Source organism: Chelonia mydas, chromosome 4 (genome assembly GCF_015237465.2).
Source record: "Chelonia mydas isolate rCheMyd1 chromosome 4, rCheMyd1.pri.v2, whole genome shotgun sequence".
Classification (NCBI taxonomy): domain Eukaryota; kingdom Metazoa; phylum Chordata; order Testudines; family Cheloniidae; genus Chelonia; species Chelonia mydas.
This window is the reverse complement of record NC_057852.1, coordinates 133,998,580-134,021,070: the sequence shown is the minus strand read 5'-3', so window position 1 is coordinate 134,021,070 and position 22,491 is coordinate 133,998,580. Positions and strand designations below refer to the sequence as shown.

Below are 22,491 nucleotides of genomic sequence, written 5' to 3'. Positions count from 1 at the left end.
AGTGGGGTTGGAACTGGTTTTGGGATTCAGAGTTGGTTCTAAAGGCCTGATGGCTGAAAATCAGGTGTTGCACCCTACTAATGCCCCAAACTCCAAGGCTAGGAAATCTCAAGGAACTGCTCAGCTTATACCTCAGCATTTCTAAAATCCTAGGACCAGAGTCTCAGCTGCACTGAAGTCAGTGGAGGTAGACCAATCTCTTCTAGCTGAGGCTGTCTCTCCTGATGTTTACTGAGGGAGGGGGCAGAAACTAGATGGGCCCCACAATTCCTCTAAGGCCTTTTGGAGCCTGCAGTTGTCCTGTAGTGAATTCTCAATAAGGTGGTGCCAATGGAGACTCCAAACGCAGAGCCCAACGTCTGGAGTGGTCAGGAATCCTGCTGACTGCTTGGCTACCACCCCAGGAATTTCACTTTGCGTTTCAAGCTGAATCAAACCAGGTCAAAGCTGCTGCGTTTCACTCCTACACAACCTGAAGGCACAGAGTGACCCAGTATTCTCCAGAGTGGCTCACTTAGCAGGACTTAAGATTCATAATGGGGCACATTTTCACTGTTCCAATTCCACTGTAAATGTTTCACACCGCTCTCCTGTTAACATCTGTCCTAACTGTATAAAGGGGAGAGAGGCACCAAGCACAGAAAGGATGAGCCTGTGGTCAGTGCACTGGACTGGGACTCAGGAGATCCAAGATCAATTCCCAGCTCTGCCACAGACTGCTTGTGTGACACTGGACAAGTTACTTACTTTCTGTGCCGCAGTGCCCCATAATAGCACTGCCCTGCCCCACTGGGGGATTGTGAGCATAAACTCCATTAGTGATCATGAGGTGTTCAGATTCTATAGCAAGTGAGGCCATAGAAATAGAGGGAAAAAATAACTGCAGCTTTGGATTCCATCTCAGCTCCTGAGATGTCTGACATTTTGCTAAGCGCACACAGCTACATGCTCCCTAACAAGAGAGTGAGGGCCCAGGTGCAAAAATACACAAACAAATGCATGACTGTAGCAGCGTGTACACACTGGGAAACTGCATGCACAAGGAGGATATTTAGGCCCTTACTGGCCTATTCGGGTACACACCTGCCGCACTTCCACATGCAACTGTGGTAACTGCACATGTAAAACTGTGTATGCTAAGTATTAAAGCAACACTGGCCCATCCTCAGATCCTCAGCTGGTGTAAATCCGTATATCTCCAATGGCGCCAACAGAGTGATGCAGATTTACACCAGCTGAGGAGGTGGCCTTAAATAACTAAGCTGAGTTAAGTGCAAAAAGCTATGGTGAAAACGGAGTGAGGACTCTAGTTATGTCACTCTCAAAACTCAGGGCACAATTAATAACACAAGAAGTGTATAATTTTTACCATGACCGTGTCCTTCAAAGAGGCACACAAACCGTCCCAACCTGCAGATCCTGAGCGAGAACATGTCCCTAGGGGACACTGTGAAAGTTTGGGGCTTTGTAGTGAGTCAGACAATCCTCGCTACAGGCAGGAGCACCTTAATTCTTTCCTGCTTTCTGTGACGGAAAGCAGTGAGGGTAGTGGGGAAGCGAAGGGGAGTAAGTGAACTATGGTACCTGTTGAATGCAGAACTTTCGCACTGTGTAGTCAACCAAGACAGTCACATCCTCCACAGACACCCGGATGTTTCCATAAGTCCAGCAGCCCTGATCTGGCCAGTATTGAGCACATTTGCACTGGAGAGAAATAACACGAAAGCAAGGCAAGGAATTATTTCAGGGAAGTTCTCTGGCCTCTGTTATACAAGAGGTCAGACTAGAGGATCATAGTGGTCCCTTCTGGTCTTGGAATCTATGAAAGCCCAGTGTCTAGAGACCCAAGGATGAGCCTAGTAAAAGTACCTGGGAATTGCCATCTTGGATTAGCAGTGACACTGGACCAGCAGTGACACTGCAATAACACAGTGTGGAACTGGGCCCTATGAGTTATACTTGCAGACCCCAACACATGGATAACCCAAGCTAATGTGCAGCTCTTTGTCCCTCTCTAGTGGCAGGGTCATATATAAAAGTGTAAAAGTTTACTACTGTCTGCAGGCTAATGGATGGGGTCTTTTAGTGCAAGCAGTAGAGGCTTATGCTTTTAGATCCAGAAGTCCCATGTTCAATCTCACAGACAGCCCTTCTAGTGGCTTTGTTCCCATGGGCACCTACAAGTGAAGTAACCGCTTGCCTAGCTGCCCAGTTTTCATGTGCTTGTCCAGGGTGTGGCAAGCCCAGGAATTCCCCATGCCTCCATTCACCATCACAGCAGGGTAAATGTGTCCATGTGGGTAGTATTCCCTGACATTCACCTCTTTTCTCTCTTTCAGGTTAGTCACCATGACTATTGTCGCTGTGTTCTGCTCCCAAATCATTCTCCAGAAATCATTCACTGTTTCTTCTTTTGGTCCTAAAAAGACAAAGACCAAACACAGGTATTACGCACTGGAAGGGCACGTCATCCAGCCAGTGCCAGATTTTCTCCTAGTAAAAACCAGCAGGGAGAGGCACATACAGAGTTGGTAATGACTGTGCAACAATGTAATAGGTTTTCCACTTTTTCCCACTAAGTGGCAGCAAAGGGCATTCAAATTCCTCTAATATATTGCTGTATTTTTAAAAGGGACTGGATACATTTTATGACCAGTAATTACATTTGTAGCAATGCAAGCTAAGATAAATGTGAGGGGGAAACTGAGGCACAGATCAATGAAATGACTTGCCCAAGGTCACAAAGGGAATCTGTGGCAGAGCCAGAAACAAAACCTAGGAATCCTGATCGCCAGTCCTGTGCTTTAACTGCAAGATCTTCCTTAAATTTGATCCTCATTAGTAGAGCCCTGCGCCAATACAAAATTTATACCTGCATCCAATCTGCGATCCGCAAAAATGGTCCACGGATGCGGATATCTGCGGCTATAAAGCGGATATTTGCAGATTTGCAGGGCTCTCTCATAAGAGTCATTACTGACTGCCCACCAGACAAGCTGCTGAACTGTACCTAAACATCATGACTCAAACTCCAGGCTATGGCTGGGCAACACACAGCACAGGCTTTGCCATCCCTTATGCTGGGCTAGCTGAATGGCAGGCCCATCCTCTAACATTACTTAGCTGTAAGACTGCTCCAAGTTACAACAGTTGCCACCGGCCCATGGGGTTGTTACAGCAGGTGGTGATCAGCAGCTTGTAGGGAAGCCCCCTATGTCAGTAGCAGGGATAAAGGGTGATGGGTAGGGTAGGAGCTGCGACACTCTCTACACCACGAGAGCTGCCTCCTTTACTGGCATGATCCTCCCATGGCTTTAGGGCCACAGTCTGCTGGGCACGCAGCAAAGTGGTTAGTACCACATACAATGCTGCAAATCCACCAGTGCCAAGGAGGTACAGATGGTGCACAACCCCGCTCTAGAGTGGCTTGTGGGGGTGGGAGATCAGCAGGGTTTGGCAAGATTTGAGAAACTCGCCCACCTGTTAGTCTCCAACACTCCTCCCCCTGTCATGAAGGAAAAGTCTCACCATAGTGAATGTTGCAACTAAGTTTTTCTCTGTTGATACACCATTGTCTACTGATGTACAAAAGGAGTGGAGATTAGACCAAATAAGCCTGAAACTGTCTTCACATCAGAGGATTCCTGTATTTTTATTATGAGATTTAACTGAGATTCCAATAGCTTATACCAGAAAGGGTTACAGGCCTATATGAATCACAACAGCCCGGCAATTACACTAGCAGGGACATGGGGTTGTAAGTACTGTGACAGGGTCAGGCCAGATGGCTACAGGAGAGTGATAGAAGGCAGCTATATTAGCCCCAGGTTAAGTAGGTCCCTTTTCCCTGGGTAAAGTGACAAGGAAGGTTCTAGAACAACCAGAAACTTTCAGGAAACAATTAAGGCAGACAGGCTGATTAGAACACCTGCAGCCAATCAAGAAGCTGTTAGAATCAATTAAGGCAGGCTAATCAGGGCACCTGGGTTTAAAAAGGAGCTCACTTCAGTTTGCGATGCATGTGCAAGGAGCTGGGAGCGAGAAGGCGTACTACTGGAAGACTGAGAAGTACAAGCATTATCAGTCACCAGGAGGGAGGTCCTGTGGTGAGAATAAAGAAGGTGTTGGGAGGAGGCCATGGGGAAGTAGCCCAGGGAGTTGTAGCTGTCACGCAGCTGTTACAGGAGCCACTGCAGACAGCTGCAATCCACAGGGCCCTGGGCTGGAACCCGGAGTAGAGGGCGGGCCCGGGTTCCCCCAATCCCTCCATCCCCCACAACTCCCTACTTGATACCAGAGGAGTTGAGCTGTGGGTTCACGAAAACCGCCAAACTGAGGGCTGCCATGAATCTCCAAGGTGAGCAAATCTGCCAATAAGTGCAAGACCCACAAAGGTAGAGGAGGAACTTTGTCACAGTACCCATGATCCTCATACTTCAGGGCACAAGGTGACCACCAGCTGAGGTCAAGAAGGGACTGTCTTGACTTCCTCCCTAAGATCTAGTACTGCAGAGATAGGTTCCTGGAGTTCAATACCTTCCTTTGACACATCCAGCACTGAACTTGTACATGGGCTTACAATTTCATAGATCAGGGAAGAATTACCCCATCAGCTTGATGCTGTCTTGACACAGTAACTAGAGATTTTACCTTGTGCAGCAATAAACTTGTTTTTTTCTTGGTACCCCTGCAGAGACACAAAACGAGAAAGGAACATCACAATGAAAGAGCAGCCCTCCTCCAAGACAAAGCTGGGTGCCTCTCAGCCTCCCTCTAGCACTGTGCCCTGTGTTCACATCAGCAAACATACAAGGATGCCCTTCACTGTGCATTCTGAGAGCACACAGCATCGCGCTCTCAACTCTGCTGACCCTTGTATTAGTGCTGCAGAGTGACCTGTTAATCCCAGCTCTCAGAGTTGAAGAAAATCTTTCCCCATTAGCAGCAATCACCATGCAGTTTCAGTTGCATATGGTGTTCTTCATTTTCTTCTCATCCAGCTGTAAGCTGTTAAAAAGCAGTTAATGTGTTGCACCCCAGAGATGGCTGCAGTCCCATGGTGGGTGAAGTGATCCATATTTATAATGCAAAAACTTTCATCTTGAAGGATCCTATAGCATTTTACAAACTCTCTCTGCCCTAACCTAATCTCTCCTAAAATTGCAAACTAAACTGGGAATCCTTTGGGATGACAAGTGGTATTACAAACATTATACATTATTCCACCAGTAGATGGTGCTTGGCTTTATACGTGGAATGGGTCAGCAGCTGGAAGTGCTCTGTTATAGCAGCCTGTGGCTGGGTGTGCTTCTAGCAGAAAGTGCAGAGAAAGGCTTTTGGAATCCCTGACCCCATGCATAAGCAGACCTGCTAAGAATGCAGTACAGCAGAGTGTACAGGAGACCAAGAATCATGACGTGTTACCAAGTGGTTAATAAACTGAGCTGACATTCACTTACTCCACTGCTGACCTGCCCACTCTTCCCAACAACCAGTCCAATTCCCAAACCCATCAGCATGGGCCCAGCAAGCTCTGGTTGAAGAAATGGTGCCCGAGCCAGGCAAGGACCATGACCAGAGGATCCCCTCCCTGAAGGAAGCACAGTCTGGCCTTGTATGATCCAGGGAGTCATTGAATTTGCCCATCAAATGGCCTGAAATAAGTAATTTCCCCCAAAGCACAGGCATAGTGATGTGTGATAACCTCACAGCTGAGCTCAGATACCACAGTCTGAGCACCACTCAGCGCTCATACAAGTCAGCAGATACCCTGCAGGCTCCTGGCTAGAGTGTTTAAAGGGTTCTTTGCTTTTCTTGTTGATGCCAATTTGTATTTTGGAGAGAATAAAATGGATTTCATGTTTTGAACACCATTCCTACATCGCCTTGCTTTTCTTTTGGTGCATTAATACTCTATTTAAAATACGTGGAGTACATATTGCTCCTCTTAGTAGTTATTATTGCTGCTATTAATTATCTGCATTATGTTAGCACCAATAGGTCCCAAATGATTTGGGGCTCTGTTGGGCTAGGTGCTGTACATTTACATTGTAAAACAGTCGCTTCCCTGAAAAATCTACCATCTAGACAGACAAACAGTGGGAGAAAATAAAGTATTGTTATCTCCATTATACAGATGGGAAACTGGGCACAGATTAAATGACTTGCTCAAGGTCACATAGAAAGTCAGTGGCAGAGAGAGCAATTGAACCCAAATCTCCTGAGTCCCAGGCCAGTGTCCTACCCACAAGATCATCCCTCTTCTCTCTAGTAACACTCATTTGCGTAATGATTATGCTTTATTATTTAAAGGGAAACTGAGCTCTGGGAGTAACTCTATAGACAGGACTCTGGATTAACTGCTCACTCAATGACCTGTCACAGAAAGGGAAGCATTTCATGCATCAAAACATATCTGTCAAGGAAATGGGGCTGCAAACTCAACCTGACATCTGAAAATCAAGCTATGTTTTTTCTATCCGCATCACCATGTTTCACTAGCAAAAGCCATGATCTCCTTATCTCATCTGAGTCAACAGCAAAACTTCCATTGACTCTAATGGGAGCAGAGCAGGCCCAAAGGTGCTGTAAGCAGAATTTAGCTGGCCAGCTGGTTGGTTTTTCATGCACTTTGTTCCCGATCCAGCAAGCCCTTTGGCTGCATGGCTTCCCTTGGCTACAAAGGGAGCTCTGAACATGGAGGGATTGCAGGACTGAGTCCTCAGTAATTTATAGATTTTAAATGCCAGATGGGACCATGAGATCATCTAGTCTGACTTCCTGAATAACACAGGCCAGAGAACTTCACTCATTTACCTCTGCATTGAGCCCAGTAATTGGTTGCTTGACTAAATCGTGTCTTTCAGAAAGGCATCCAGTCTTGATTTGAAGACATCAAAATATGGAGAATCCACCACTTCCCCGGGGAGTTTGTTCCAATGGTTGATCACCTTCACTTAAAATTTGTCTTTCAACCAGGGATGACCACAAAGCCCTTTCCAAACATTAAAGCTAAGCTCCACAACATCGCAGTGAGTTAGGTGTTATCGATGGGGAAACAAGAGAGACGTGACCAAGGTCACACAGCAGATTAGCGGCAGCGCCAGGAACAGTGGTGTTGGCTCTCAGCCCCTTGCTCTAAGACCACATTCCCTTTGTGGATGTAAGAGGCAGAACAGAACACAGCTCCCTCTCCCATAGCTGTATTGACGCTACAGCACTCACAACACCATCACAACGCTTGGCCAGTGAACTAAGCAGACTTGAGTCAGAGAGGAAGAGAGAGAGGCAGTACCAAGGGGCCATTTCTTAGCAGTCCCTTTCCTGACTGTAACCACACTCCACGTAAGGCACATGCCTAATGGCTAGCCTCACTCCAAGTGAAACAGGCCATCACAGGACCAGGTACCCTTCAAACCAATCAGTAACAAAGTCCATGCCAGAACTTACATTAATGAAGGAGGCGTTAATGTAATCAGAATCCGGGACACCTTCGATGGGAGTCAGATGAACCCTGGAATGATCATCTAGAGAAAAATCAAAACTATGCATTAAAAACTAAATAGATGTTAATGAACTTCTATATCCAGGGGAAGCTGATTATCTAATTGGTGCTTCTGGTAGAGGAAGCCTTTGGCTGGATAGGTTCCCAAGGTTTCACTTCACTGCATTTGTTGAAAGCTTTATGCACTGAAATCATCATGTACTTAAGCCTAGAGATGTGATAAATTCTGCAGAGCGTATAAACTCAAGAGGGTTCCATGCCCAGTGCTCATCCAACCCTCAACCATGCAAATACATTCTCTCTCTTCAGTTACATTCAGGCAATTGAGAGTTCTTGGCCTCCTGTCCAGTTTAATTTTGTATCTTCCTCACCCTCCCACCATGACCTGTGCTCTAGCTATTGCCTATGGTGTACACCTGCATCCTTCCAGGCTATAACTTGAGCAGTTTAGCACGTGTTAAAAGGCAGTTGGCCTGGTCTACACTAGACTTTTCAAATGTGTTAGCTAGCGTGTGTTAGCTAAGAAGTGCAAACATCACACTTTAAATCCTAGTCTAGACAAGCTCTAGGAGTGAGAGGGGAGTTCACTCTCCAGGACCCATTCTATCTTTGTCACTAGGGGCTTTACAACAACATGGACACCTGTCCAACAGAAACTGGCCTGAGTCTTTCCGGCTTGGGCTACAGCTGCAGGGAGCTCTTTCTACTATGTATTAACTGGACCTAGATCGGATGAAGCAGCCTGCACAGTGGTGGGAACCAACCTCACCTCTCCTGTTGCTTTAACTCAACCCCTTGTATGTGGTTTCCTGTTAGTTAGCAATCGCTGCTCAGCAGGCCTGTTACACGCCCCACTTCCGTCCACCACAGCCATACAGAATGGAGAAAAAGGTCAACAGCAGCAGTGTCAGGCGCATTTGGCTACACCACCCACACAAGCCTCAATGAAGCTGCACTGGGAGCAAATACATACAGGGCAAAATGTTCACATATCTGTTCTTCTCTTTGTTTTCCTCCTTGGAGGCAGCTTCGCATGTGGCCTGGATGGGGCATGCTGGGAGAGCCTGTAAGGGCAGAAGAAATGAGATTTCCTGTTATACTTCCACTGTACGCAGGGCTGGGGAAGAGCATGTCATTGTAGTAAACACAAACCAATCAGCAATTCTATACAGTGATGAGCCCTGCTGTATCTTGAGGGTCTTTCATCCAAGATCTCAAAGGTGGTAAATAGCCTCTCATTTGGGGGAAAATGAGGCATAGAGGTTACATGATTCACCTAAGATGACACAATGGAAAAGACACAAATGACAACTGGAAGAGCTAGGAATAGGACCCAGGAGTCCTGGCTCCCAGACCCCTGCTCTAACTTCTAGGCAAACTCTGCTCCCTCCCTCCTCTCCCTGTCAATGTGAAATGCTCAAGGCTCATCTTCCTGTGCCCTTCAGAGAAGCAGGCTAGATCAGGAGAAGAGTGGGAGGGGGTACATAGAGCAAAGGGGCAGCACATGCTCCTGTAACAGCAAAGGGATCATGGGAAACAGCCAGGGCTCAGCTTAGTGCAACTCTGCTCTGTTGAGCTCTTACATGGGTACAGTGGGAGGCCCTTAGAAAGGATGGCAAGGGGAAGCCCCCTTACACTTGAGGCTCACAGTCCTCCACCATCTCCCCATCCCTTCTCCCAAAGCCAGAGGCACAAATGAGCTATTAGGGTTTCATAGTTCCAATAATGCTGAGTCCCTTTTGTGAAGTGCTTTAGGATCTGTAGATACTCTCTTGCTACTGCAGCATGGCAGGACAGCATGTCTCTGCTAGCACCATTCACAGAAGCAATTCATTTCTGAACACAGACATCTCAAGATGGAAAATGGTTAATGAAAAATGAGCCTGTCTAGATGGAGGGGAAGGCGATGGAATAGAGGCTCAGATAACTGTTTATACAAGCTCAGGCCTCCTTGCAGGGAGAAAATCTTCACCTAACACAGGGGTGGCCAACCTTAGCCTAAGAAGGAGCCAGAATTTACCAATGTACATTGCCAAAGAGCCACAGTAATATGTCAGCAGCCCCCCATCAGCTCCCCTGCCCTGCTCCTGGCGCCTCCCACCCACCGGCAGCCCTGCTGCAGCACCTCCCCCTCCCTCCCAATCAACTGTTTTGTGGTGTGCAGGAGGCTCTGGTGGGGAGGAGCGAGGGCACGGCAGGCTCAGGGAGGGGACGGGAAGGGGTGGAGTGGGGGCAGGGCCTGTGGCAGAACCAGGAGTTGAGCAGTGAGCACCCCCCAGCACATTGGAAAGTTAGCGTCTGTAGCTCCAGCCCCAGAGTTGGTGCCTAGACAAGGAGCCGCATATTAACGTCTGAAGAGCCGCATGTGGCTCTGGAGCCACAGACTGGCCACCCTGACCTAACATGAAATAAGGTGCTATATTATCCAGAAACACAAGGTGGCAGCAAATCCTCCTCCAACGCAAACCAGACCATCCCATCAGCACATCCGAGACAGGGTAGGTGCAGCTCGGCTCTTTTCCCGTTACCTCAGGTTGACAGATCCCAAATGCCACCAGTGATACATCAGACTGAATTAGGGTTTGGAGCTGGCTGGTCACCCCATAACCCATTAGTCACCCCCACCCCGTATCAGACAGGTGGAACATTCTATGGTGCCATGAGCCAATACTGGGCACCATAGAATGCAGGGGCTATGGACTTTTCTTCTTTAAAAAATAGTCAAGTGAATTGAATATTGATTCAGAGATAGCAGCCTGACAGCCCTGGAAAGTAACATCATCTTTCCACAGAGCACAAACAGCAACTGAGCAAGCTTCCCCCACGCTGCCCTGCCAATTCACTCCAACCCTGACCTGGATAGACCCCTTCCCAGTTGTCACAGGGGATTCATTCTCCACAGCCCATGCAGTCCTGGGCCTCTCTGGCAAGATGGCCAGTTGGAGCTAAATGTGCTAATGCTGTGTTGCAGACCAACTGAGACCTGCTAAGTTGTTCCGTGCAAGTCACCAAATAGGCAGCAGAGGGTGACAACTTTCAATCACAGTAGATCAGATATGATCACAATGTGAATTCGTCCACAACTGGGGGAAGTAGCAGGTATTTAAGATTGAGGGGAGGAAGAGTTGGGTTTCTCAGCATTGGTGATCGTATGTAGCCCACTAGCTCAGTGTCTTCCTCTACTGGCTGGTGTTACGTCTTCCTCTACTGGCTGTTCACACAAGAGGATAAGAACCCACTGCTGCTACCAACTAAAGAGTTATTCCTTTAGCTCAAGAGATAGAGGCCTGTGCTTTAGGGATAGAAGTCCAGGGTGCAATTCACATTTCATCAGAAATGATCCCAAAGAAGTTTACTGACTACACTAATACTCAATTACTGAAATGCAGCCACTTCTGTGGTGCAAGGCAGCAACCAGCTGGCTCAACAGCAGCTGGGAGAGGGGAAATTTTTGGCTAGGGCACAAGGCATTTTGGTGGGTTTGTCTAACAGTAAGGTATTGTAATTCTACAGGCCTGTGTATCCTGGGGAAAACTGGACCGAAATTCTGCAACTCAGTGTTGAAAATCTTGTAGCAGTTCTCGAAGATTTTCTTTATTAATCATGACAATGGAGAATCCATGCAATACAGCAGCTCCTAAGCAATTTATTTTTATACTTAATTCAGTTATTTTCCTTTGCCCCCTACATTATTAATTTTCAGCATGCCACAGATTTTTCTATTGGCAAGGTTTAACTGCATCAGTGGTGTTGTCACGGAAAGCTACAGGTTTTGCCACTGCACATGGGACAGCTGAGTGCAGGCACTTCGGGAGGCATGGGAGACAATTTGGGATTGTGAGAAGCCCAGTACCTGGATATGTCAGCAGAAATGACTGGTGACGAAAGTGGTAGCAGTGCTGATGTTTCAATTGTCACCATTAGGTTTCTGAGTTAACACTACATTGAAATAATTAGGATAGTTTCTTTCTCACTTACAGCTCCTGTTTTTGGCAGTCTGTACACTCTGGAGGGCAACACTGCACTGTTTTAACATCCATGTCATGTTTTTAAAGTTCTCTTTGCAGCCATAAAGACTAGAAAAACTAAGCTTATATTTTAGAGCCCAGTTCCACAGTGATGGAACCACGGCATACACAGGGTCTTGTCTACAGCACCTTCTATTTGAGATTAAGAACATAAGACTGACCACACTGGGTCCATCTAGCCCAGTGTCCTGTCTTCCAACAGTGGCCAGTGCCAGATGCTTCAGAGGGAATGAACAGAACAGGACAATTATCGAGCGATCCATCTACTGTCGCCCAGTCCCAGTTTCTGGCAGTCAGTCTCTAAATATTTTCTAAACAATAGTGAATTAAGCCTCATTCACTTCTGTGGGGTACAGTGGGTGTTCTTATCTCTGCTTTGCAGGTGGATACACAGAAACACAGAAGGCTGAAGGGACTAGTCCAAGGTCACTCAGAGTCAGGGGGCAGAGTTGGGAATAGACTCCACATCTGCTCACTCCCAGTCCCACGGTCTAATCACTAGACATGGCTTGCTTTCCGTTAGTTCTCTACAGGCCCAGATAATATGGAATCCCACTTGTGATGCTCCAGGGCCAGCTCTTCTGAAGCTGGACTCCTATTACTGGAAACAGAGACCTATTCATTATCTTGTCTTATCAGCACAATTACACTTCTTCATTCATGTAATCATCCCATCATGGCTAACACTGAACAGTGCTGCAAATGGTACAGAGAAGGAGGAACCCCCAATGGAAATACAATTATTGTCAAGCCCTGGGTTTAAATAAATAATGCAGGGACTTATTTTAACAAAGGAAACAGGAAGATGCAGGGAAAGAGGGAGTGAAGGAATCTGGAGGGGGCTCAAGCAGCAGGTCAAGTTGGGGAAAGCTGGCAGCCCTGTTGATCCAGAGCAGCTGGGCGGGTGGACGACAGCCACATAAACAGGGTACTCTTTCAAACACACAGAGGGAAGGACACCCTCTTCTCTGTTTCTGACCCATGTTGCCCAGCCAGAAATGTATCAACCTACTTGTTCCTTAAAAAACTGGTTGGTGTGTCTGTGCACCACTGCCGCCTGCTGGATAAGATCAGACTGCCCCACTGTATGTCATAGGCCCTATACCTCCAACAGCTACCCTTTTAGCTCAAGCAGTTGGGGCCTGTGCTAAGGAGACAGGAAGATGAGAATTCTATCCTTGTAACTGTGAAGTTCTGGGTGGCCTTGGCATGCAGATAGCAACAACTGTGAAGTTCCTAACGGGCGATAGATTGGTTACAATATTGTAACCACATCTAACATTGCTTGCTTTGCAGAGCTACAGAGAAACTGTCTTGATTAGCTTGAGAGGTGAATGGCAATCTGCTACAGTAAGTACTTCTACCAGGTAAACAAAACACCCCTTTCATTGTTCAACCCAGTGCAATCCCCTGGCGTGACTGAACAGCGTTCAGAAGAGAGGGATTAACAAAGCACTCACGTTGAATTCTTCCCGGAAGAGCTTATTGTCGTCTGCCATTCGTCGGTTAATCTCCTCTTCCAATTTATCCACAGGTAGTGGCGGGTACTTCCTGTTGGTGCTGGGAGATCGGGCAAGCAGTGGCATGCTCTGAGGCTCTGCAATATCACACGCGCTATTACAACTGTGTTCATTTCTCCACTGGCATCGTCCTGGCAAAGCTGAGCGAAGGGAACTCCTGTATTATGTTTGATAAATTTTCAGGACAACTTTGCATCTCTGACAGAATGATAGTTATCCTTTGCTCCTTCTACAGGATCGGCCATGCAAGGATGTCCCATTGCTTTGCAAACGTTAACCAAGTAACTCTTTCAACATCCCTGTGGGGTGGGTATTATTGTCCCCATTTTAAAGAACTACAACAGAGTACAATCAAGGCTAAATTTTCAAGCCTGGATACCTGAAGTTAAGTCACTCATACTATGGCCTTGCCTATGTGGGAAAGTTTTATCAGTCATACTACACACTCTACTTTTACAACTCTCCCACATGGAAACACGCACTCTGGTAGAAGAGTAGCTTTTTTTGGTTAAGTAGAAACTGTTTTCCAAGCAACATTAGCTAAGCCAAAAAAAGGCCCTCACATCAGAGTAAGAGTGGCCACATGGGGGTTATATCTGTGTAAGCATAGCAATTTAAATTCACAGCTTAGTTTATACCAGTATAAGTTTCTTATACAGACGAGACCTTAAGCATCAAAATAAACAGAGGCTGATTTTTAGGCTTAATGTGATACTGAAAGGTATTCTGATACCATGCAGATGCACTTAAGTTCAAGGACCTAAACAGAATTCAGAGGCGCAGAGCACACATTACAGCTCTTATTTAGGTGACCACTTCAGGCACCCAACTGTGTAACTTTTGGCCCAAAGTCACAAAGCAAGTCAACCGCAGAGAAAGGAAGGGAAGCCAGGTGTCATGACTCTCAGTCATGTGCCTTAAAGGGAACTTGCAATGGACTTTTAAAATTGGGCTTGTACCCTTTTTTTGACACCTTAGGATGGAAAAAAATAAGCGCTGAAGATTTTTAAAAATAAAACAGGGTGTGTTTTTTCTGAATTTTTTTTAGATCAGAAATGTCAGAAATGTCTAAGCTGGTCTCCCCTGGTTTTGCTGGATGACCTCCTGAAAGGTCTCTCAGAGGTTTATCCAGCTCTTACCCTTGAATTGAAGCAGTAGGAGCTGTTGGAACTTTAACAAAGATGTCTTTTCTCCAAAATGTTGGTCACAGGACTTAAACAGGTATTAACAAAACTGAAGAGGAATTTTCAACTGTCTGATTATTATAGGTGGTCATATATTTTCCACTGGAATGTTTTTTTCAAGGGAAAACACCTTTTCAACTAAATGGAAATTTTTGCAAAACAAGTTTGATTTTGTCAAAAAAAACCAAAAAAAAAACCAAAAAAAAAACCAAACACCCTTTTTTTGTTTAATGAAAACCTAAAAAATTAAAAGAAAGTTTTAAATTGAAAATAGAAAAAAATTGCTTTTCAAGAAAATATTTCATGAGAGAAAAAAAATCACTGTACTGCTTGTAAATCTCTTCCCCCCTCAGTTGTCTAGCTTTCTGCCTATTGATATTTGTGGTGCCATAATGTCACTATTTCTCCAGTCACCTCAGTCTTGGGTTTGTACAGTGTCTAGTCCAACGGGGTCCAGATCTTGGGCGGGGGCCTCCAGACTCTACTGTAACCGTGCCACCGCCACCACCACCCTTTCAGGCCTTCCATACATCATAAACAAGCGAAAAGGCGGATAAGATCAATTTTCCCCCCCATTGCAGCTTGCCACAAAATTACTTCTCAAACTGATGTTTGAGAAATGAGGGTGTCCTTTCTAACTCAGGATAGCCTATATTCTCGCACTCAGCTCCTATGTAAGGTGATGCCAGATATCACTTTTGTCCTAAACCTGAAAAGACGTAGACAATTATTATTGTTATTTGTGCTGCAGTAGTACCTCGGAGACCGCAGGCTTACCTTTATGCACTGAGTAGTCCTATTGAAGTCAATAAGACTATTCACAGTGTGTAAAGTTAAGCTCGAGCATCAGTCTTTGCAGTATCAAATCTGCAAAGTGTGTAGAGCTGCTTGAAATTATTTCAAATAAAAAAAGATTAGTGCAAAAGAGCCTTTTTAAAAAAAAGGCTCATGAAAATATTTTGATTTTCTTGACATCTTCTGGTTTTCAATTTTCCCATTTTGGGTTTTGTTCTCATTTAGGGGAGAGTTACTGCTAATTTTGATCAGTTGGTTTAGGCAGAGAGTTGTGTTTTTTTAAATTTTTTTTTAAAACGTTCAGTTTATTTCAAAACTTGAGAAACGTCATCTTGGGTAAACGATTCCATGCAAAACTTTGGAAAATCAACCATTTCAATTTTGCAAACAAGCAGAATGAAACCATCTCAGAGCTGATCAAAATTTAAAAAAAAAAAAATTCTGTGAAAACGTGTGCATGCATATTTTTCAGTGCCCAAACTTTTACCCAACTGAGGGCTGCATAGACAACTTCCTAGGAGCCTGAAGACTGCACCTAACTACCATAAAATGAACAGACTGCTGCCATTGATTCTTCATATGGAGGTGTAGTCAACTAACCCACAGGCTCCAGCAGGCAATGCGACACCTTGAGTCAAACAGCCTTCCAGGGGTATTTGGTGCAGGGATGGCTCAGAAGGAACAAATATTTAGCTTTTCTTTGGAGGATTCCCATGCAACAGCTAACCAGCTAAGCTCGGTTTAGCTGCAGCCTAGCACAATGAGGAATAGTGGAAGTATAGCTACATTTTATAAACAAATTCATCTCTACAATACATGGAAACCAACACATTTTTTCAACCTAGTAGAAAAGGGGACAATGTAATTTACTCCAAAAACTGCGGGACAGCTGTACCAGTTTAAATGAAAACTACAAGAGGTGCTACACTTAGTACCATTATATATAGATTATAAACCCAGAAGAGACCATTGTGATCATCTAGTTTGACCTACTGTATAACACAGGCCAGAGAACTTCCCTGAATTAATTCCTGTTTGAACTAGAGCAAGTTCTTTTAGAAAAACGTTTCACCTTGATTTAAAAATTGCTAGTGACAGAGAATCCACCACAACCTTTGATAGGTTGTTCCAATAGTTAATTACTCTCACTGTTAAACGTTTGCAGCCTATTTCTAAGTCTGAATGTTTCTAGCTTCAACTTCCAGGCAGTGTTTCTTGTTATACTTTTGTTTGCTAGATTGGCAAGCATTCTATTATCAAGTTTCTGCTCCCCATGTAGATACCTGTAGATTGATCAAGTCATTTCTCAACCTTCTCTGTGTTAAGCTAACAAATGAGCTCCTTGAGTCTTTTATAACGAACCCAGCAAGATTTGAACTCAGGACTTTCAGTTGTAACAGCCCGAGTCCCTACCGCTTGAGCTTATGGAAAATGTCACCAATTGAGCAGCTGAAGCAAACTCATTAACCCGTTATATGAACTAGTCCCTAGAGGAAGATAAAATCCAAATTCTCTCTGGGATGGGCAGGGGTGGGGAATCAGAGAATGGAAGGCAAAGATTCACCTGTGTCATCTGTTCGGCCATTGGACAAGCGAAATGAGTTGGAATGGCTCCCAGCTTGCTTGTATTTCTTAAACCTAATGAAGGAGAGAGTTCAGAAAATCAGAAGCTGCCCATCCAAGGAGATCAGCTAAGATTGATTTATTTGGGTGAGAAATATGCCCAAGTTTCACTATGTGTTTCTTCTCCCCCATGCTGCTCAACAACTTTTAATCTTGGAGTCACAGTTATTTTGAGGTTTCTTATAAATAACAATACTACCTCATCCAGTCCTGAGTACTTTACATCTTTGAAGGAATTTATTGGGGTCATACAGGTTGTAACTTAGGACAGAATTTGGATGTAAGATTCACTGTCCCCATGCACTGTAGGAAGTAGGATTTTCCTTATTTTACACACAAGGAAAGAGAGGCCAAGGTCAGAGAGTGTGTCAGTGGCAGAACTAAGATTAACATTGGGGAGTTCCTGGCTCCCGATTTGGTGCTCAGACCACTAGTTCACGTATCTAGTCATTAACAGCACAACCCAGAAGCAGGGCTCTGTTCCCATTCACAGAGTGACCTCCATATTCACAGTGCGGCCTCTTCAGGCATACATCTGTTATTACCAAGCTTCAGAACAGCTGTCTTGGGGATCTGTACCATAGTTGAGCAGACACTTGTGGCATCTGGTAGGAAATGGCTGAGCAAATTTGCTTCTGCAGAAGTCAGCTGACAATGCCTGTTGACCCCACTGGAGGCCAGAAGCCCCAGTGCTGAGAACAGCTGAGAAGCTGCAGCATTTCCCTTTCTGAAACCTTCATGAATTCACCATCACACGCTCATTAACATCACATGCGCTTAGATACTATGGTGTAGGAGCTATAGAAAACCCTAACACAGACACACATCTAATCTTCAACCAGCTGAGATTCAAAGGATTCTAGAAGCTTAATGAAGAGGTGAGTGAGAATGACAGGCATTAAGAACGGAGTACCCCAGAAGTATATGTTCTGTGGCCTGATTCAGCAAAGCACTTAAATACATGCTTAAATTAATTCCTATTCAACAAAATATTTAGTTCAAGCACATGTTTAAGTCCCATTGGCTTAGGGCTTGGCTACACTTACATTTTATAGCACTCTAACTTGCTGGCTCAGGGGTGTGAAAAACCACCCCCCTGAGTGCAGCAAGTCTGAGCGCTTTTAAGCGCTAGTGTGGACAGGCTCCCAGCACTCTGAGCTAATCCCCTTGTGGGCTAATGAGCTAATCCCCTCATGCGCGACCACACTCGCACTTCAGAGTGCTGTTGTGGGAGCGCTTTGAAGTTTCCAGTGTAGCCATGCCCTTAGGGTTGACTACTTTGCTGAATCCAGGCCTATAAGTGGCGGGAAAGAGAGAGGTTACTGACATTGCTTTATAAGAGCTAACAGTTGTCTGAAGTTCCATGTGGCCAGGGCCCAAATCATGCTTATGCTGAAATCAAAGGCAAAACTCCCATTTACTTCCATCGGGGCTGCACTGGGCCCAAGCCAAGAGATGAAGGGAATTTTCCCATCACTAAAGGAAACTGCTTTTTTTTTTTAAAATCGACTAAGCATTCCGGTAATTAAATAAAATGTTTACTGGAGGTGAACACACACTCACTCCAAGTTGACCTCCCAGTCGGACAGCAAACCACTGATAATTACTCTGAGTCCAGTCTTTCAACCAACTGTACACCTAGTAATTTCATGTCGACATTTTCCTAATTTGCTTATGAAAATGTCATGTGGCACTGTGTTAAAAGCCTTATTAATATCAAAATACATCATGTCTACAGCATCTTTCAGGTTGAAGGATTCCAAACCTTTTTCCAGGTCAGAGAGACCACTTCACACACCGATTAAATGCACTCACCTCTAGTGCAGAATGGGGCCACTGTTTCAAGGCCTGATGCAGAACTCATTGAAGTCAATAGAAAGACTCCCACTGGCTTCAATAGGCTTTGAATCAAGGTTGAAGTGACAAAAAAAAAAATAATTTCCAGCTCTAAATGCAGAGGGATTTTAGTTAGTGAGTATAGTTACCCAAAACAGAATTTGATCTGTAGCACCCTTACCTTTGCAAAAAGTATCAACAGACTTTTAATGGCACAAGGAGTCAGGACCTATAATCTCAAAGAATCCATCTTTAGTAGCACAGCACCTCCTACCTTTATGATGAGGATTTGCTTTACACTGATCCAGAGGGAAAAGCGTCACATACCCAATTACTAGCACACTACCTGCACAGTCCTTGGAGGTCTCCCTTCTAAATACTGGCTAAGCCAACCCTGCTTAGCTTAGGAAACAGAACAAAAGGCCCAAGATAGCATAGCTGCAAGCCATCTGCTTAATACTGTGTGTTAATTAGCTTAAGGAGACTGAAAACATGTCACTAATGTCCCATAACGGAAGTGAGTGTTAAGTGTTTCTTACCTTAACATGTACAGCACAATAATTATAAATACTATGACTAGCAGGGAAGATAGGGCCACCATTACAGCTATAATTGGAGTCTCATCTGAAACAAAAAAGTAGAATCAAACAAAAAGAATCAGCAGTTATCTTAAAACATCCAGTTACATCATTTTACAGGCCAGATCACTCTACAATTTTTGGTCTAAAGACGATCAAATTGTTTAATAACGATACCTTGTCAAGTTACGCATGATAGAAACACATATTGCATACTTCAGCATTATTGATCACTTACCGAGTGCCCCAAACTGATATCCTATTTTACACTCTAAAGGCATGATTCTGTGCACCCTCATCTTCCTTGAAAAATCCTTTACTGCAGGATCTGACCCTAGGAATGGAACTATTTTAGGGATATTTCACACAGTGGAATGTCTCCCTTTCCTCTACATCAGGGGTGGACAAAATATGGCCCACAGGCCGGATCTGGCCCATCTAACATTTCTGTCCAGCCCGCCAGGCTCTTTGGCTTCTCCCTCGCGATCTGCTGGCCGCTAAAAGTCCCGCGATGCAGCGGGGCACTCAGGCAGGTTGCCTACCTGCTGTGGCCCCACGCTGCTCCCGGAAGCAGCCGGCTGCTGCTGGCAGGTTACTGCGCATCCCTGGAAAGCAGCTCCGTGTGCTGACCCCACTCCCAGCACCGTCCTCACAGCTCCCATTGGCCGAAAACTGGCCAATGGGAGCTGCGGTGGTGGTGCTTGCAGGCAGTGCACAGAGACCCGCTGCCCCCTCCCCCCAAGGGGCACGCAGAGACGTGCCAGCAGCAGCTGCTTCCGGAAGCAGCATGGGGCCATGGCATGCAGGCAGCCTACCTGAGCCCTGCTGCGCTGCAGGCCAGGAGCCACCTGTGGTAAGTGCCTCCCAGCCAGAGCCTGCACCTCGCACCCCCTCCCGCACCCCAACCCCCTGCCCCAGGTCAGAACCCCTTCCTGTATCAAACTCCCTCACTCTCTCCTGCACCCTCAGCACTCTGTACCCAGCCCAGAGCTCCCTCCTGCACCCAAACTCCCTCCCGGACCCCCCTCCTGCACCCCAATCCCCTGTCCCAGGCAGGAGCCCCCATCCTGCACCAAACTCGCTCCCAGAGCCCACACCCCTCACCTGCACCTCAACACTCCGCACCAGCCCGAAGCTCGCTGCTGCACCAAAACTCCCCTCCCCACACCCCCTCCATTAATTAATATAGTAGAAATACGCAGCCTGTGATGACGTACCAAAATTCATGGAGTGGCCCCCTTGCAAAAATTATTGCTCACCATGGTTCTACATGTATTAGAGGTATGATGGGCACAAGCCACTATGTTGGAATCCACATCCAAAGTTTAGTGGCATCATGGTTTTGATTCAGGGCCCATCTCCCTCTCCTATGTACTGAGAGGGCAATATGAACAAAACAAACCCCTGACCTGGACACTTCTGAAGTAGGAGGGTTAAAATCCAGATCCAAATCCAAAATTTCCCAGAGTGCAAGGTGATTAAATTTAGCATCAATTTCAGCCCATCACAGAGAGCGGGGTGAGTGGCAAACTCAGAGGTGGGTTTTGGTTCACATCTCTATTTCTCTCTCCCTAGAAATATTTAATTTATTGAGAATGAGATTCTAGGCAAGCCACTGGATATGCTGTAGCACTTAACACTTGTAGTTTATTAGCTAAAACTTTAATAAAACTGTTTAACTGTTAGCTCTCTCTCTCTCTCTCACACACACACACACACACACTCACATTTTCTTTTCTCGGGCAGGAAATGTGCAATTCCTTTGCAAATTCACTGCAGATTAACATATACAAAATGCTCTCGTCCTTTGAAACATGCAACAGGTTTTACAAATGAGGTGCTTTCAGCTGGCCATTGAGAGCTGCCAAACTGGTTGCTGATGCTAGTGACCTATATGGAGAGAGAGGGGGAGCCAGGAAAAGTCAAGCAGACAGTGAAGTAGCCCTGAAGGGCACATGCTGTGCATTTGTAATGAGCTGGAGCAAGCAGGGATGCCAACGATAACATCTGGTGGCATTTTCAGGGGCATTCACAGTCGGCTTTGGCTATGCGTATGGGGTTACCTTCTCCTCTCTCTCAACAAGCATTTAGCAATCACTAACCCGTGCAAGACATGGTCACAAGAAGCACACTCCCTATGTTAACTCATCATGAAACGCTAGCTCAGAGGACCTGATCTACTATCGTGAAAGCCAGTGTGAGTTTTGCCATGGACTTCACTGAGAGCAGCAGCAGGTTCACACAGCATGCAACATCTGTCTGGTATTGCAGGGGGAGAGAAACAGTTAGGGGGCTCTCCATTTTGTTTCCTGCTTGGGGTTTTCTAGGTGGGCCAGGCAGTGGGACCACAGTTAACGGCCACAGTAGAAAAGCTCTAACTCATCAGGCCAGAAGTGTCAAAAGTAAATCTGCGAAAAAACCCAAGCTTCCTGCATCCTGCTGCTAGCTGTGCCCCCTTTCAAAGCCGCTGCCTATTAATCATGCCTCACACCAATCACCCGCCAACAGCGGCGGGAAGGGTTTGCTTGAGGGCAGTGGTTTTCAAACCTTTTTTCATTTGCGGACCCATAAAAAATTTCAAATGGAGGTGCGGATCCCTTTGGAAATCAGACATAGCCTGCAGATACCCAGGGATCTGCAGACAGCAGCTTGAAAACTACTGCTCTAGGGAATCATTAGCTTGGGCTCTTTATTTGGGCTGCATTTCCAGTGAATGCAAGTGCAATGAACCAATAACAATAATACTTAATGCTTGCTGGCATGGGGAGACAAAGGGGATTGCAAGCTGGTCCATAGTTAAGACCAGGGCCGGCTCTACAGTTTTTGCCGCCCCAAGCACTGAAAAAAACAGCCTCTGCAGACGGCAAAGGGGAGAAGCGGCCGCCGATTTGCCACTGCGGACGGCAAAGGGGAGAAGCTGCCACCGATTTGCCACTGCAGTGGGCGGCGCAGAGAAGCTGCCGCCGAATTGCTGTCGCAGCCGGAGGGACTGCCGCCCCTTTCTAACTGCCGCCCCACGCACCTGCTTGGAACGCTGGTGCCTGGAGCTGGCCCTGGTTAAGACTATAGCTAGCTCCTCTTTGTGGGCTGGATCTTGTTCCCGCTAATGTCAACAGAAGTCATTCCATTGACATTCGCAGCAGCTGCATCAGATAATAAAATTCCTGGACGCTCTCACTCTCTCTCACACCTCACCTCTAAGAACCCTACAAAGAAGTTGAATCTCCTGAAATTCTGCACACTGTATCCCCTCATGGGAAGTTTAGTAAATATCAAAGCAGGACTTTTAAAGTGACGGTGTTCTGAAAATGCGCCTTTAGTTGATGCTTGGAAAAGTAGAGGTTGTTTATTCTGGACCAGCAGATAGATCAGTGGAACTGACTAAAGAGACCTGGATTCTATTCCCGCCTCGGCCACTGGCCT

At 45.9% G+C, this 22,491-nt stretch overlaps 1 protein-coding gene across 9 annotated transcripts in view; it reads right to left on the bottom strand.

Moving 5' to 3' along the window:
- The window catches only part of PTPRA (protein tyrosine phosphatase receptor type A), a 253,571-nt gene that overhangs the window by 17,158 nt on the left and 213,922 nt on the right, over positions 1 to 22,491 (bottom strand). For 5 of the 9 annotated variants that reach the window (XM_037898339.2, XM_043544901.1, XM_043544898.1 and 2 more), the window contains 9 exons: positions 19,307 to 19,402; positions 19,030 to 19,114; positions 16,596 to 16,669; positions 12,993 to 13,129; positions 8,478 to 8,568; positions 7,450 to 7,526; positions 4,651 to 4,687; positions 2,322 to 2,419; positions 1,585 to 1,704 (listed from right to left, as the gene is read on the bottom strand). In XM_037898339.2, the coding sequence (XP_037754267.1) occupies positions 1,585 to 1,704; positions 2,322 to 2,419; positions 4,651 to 4,687; positions 7,450 to 7,526; positions 8,478 to 8,568; positions 12,993 to 13,129; positions 16,596 to 16,669; positions 19,030 to 19,114; positions 19,307 to 19,402 (815 nt within the window). The remainder of the gene's footprint in view (positions 1 to 1,584; positions 1,705 to 2,321; positions 2,420 to 4,650; positions 4,688 to 7,449; positions 7,527 to 8,477; positions 8,569 to 12,992; positions 13,130 to 16,595; positions 16,670 to 19,029; positions 19,115 to 19,306; positions 19,403 to 22,491) is intronic. The other 4 variants (XM_043544904.1, XM_043544906.1, XM_043544903.1 and 1 more) reach the window with 1 other exon arrangement.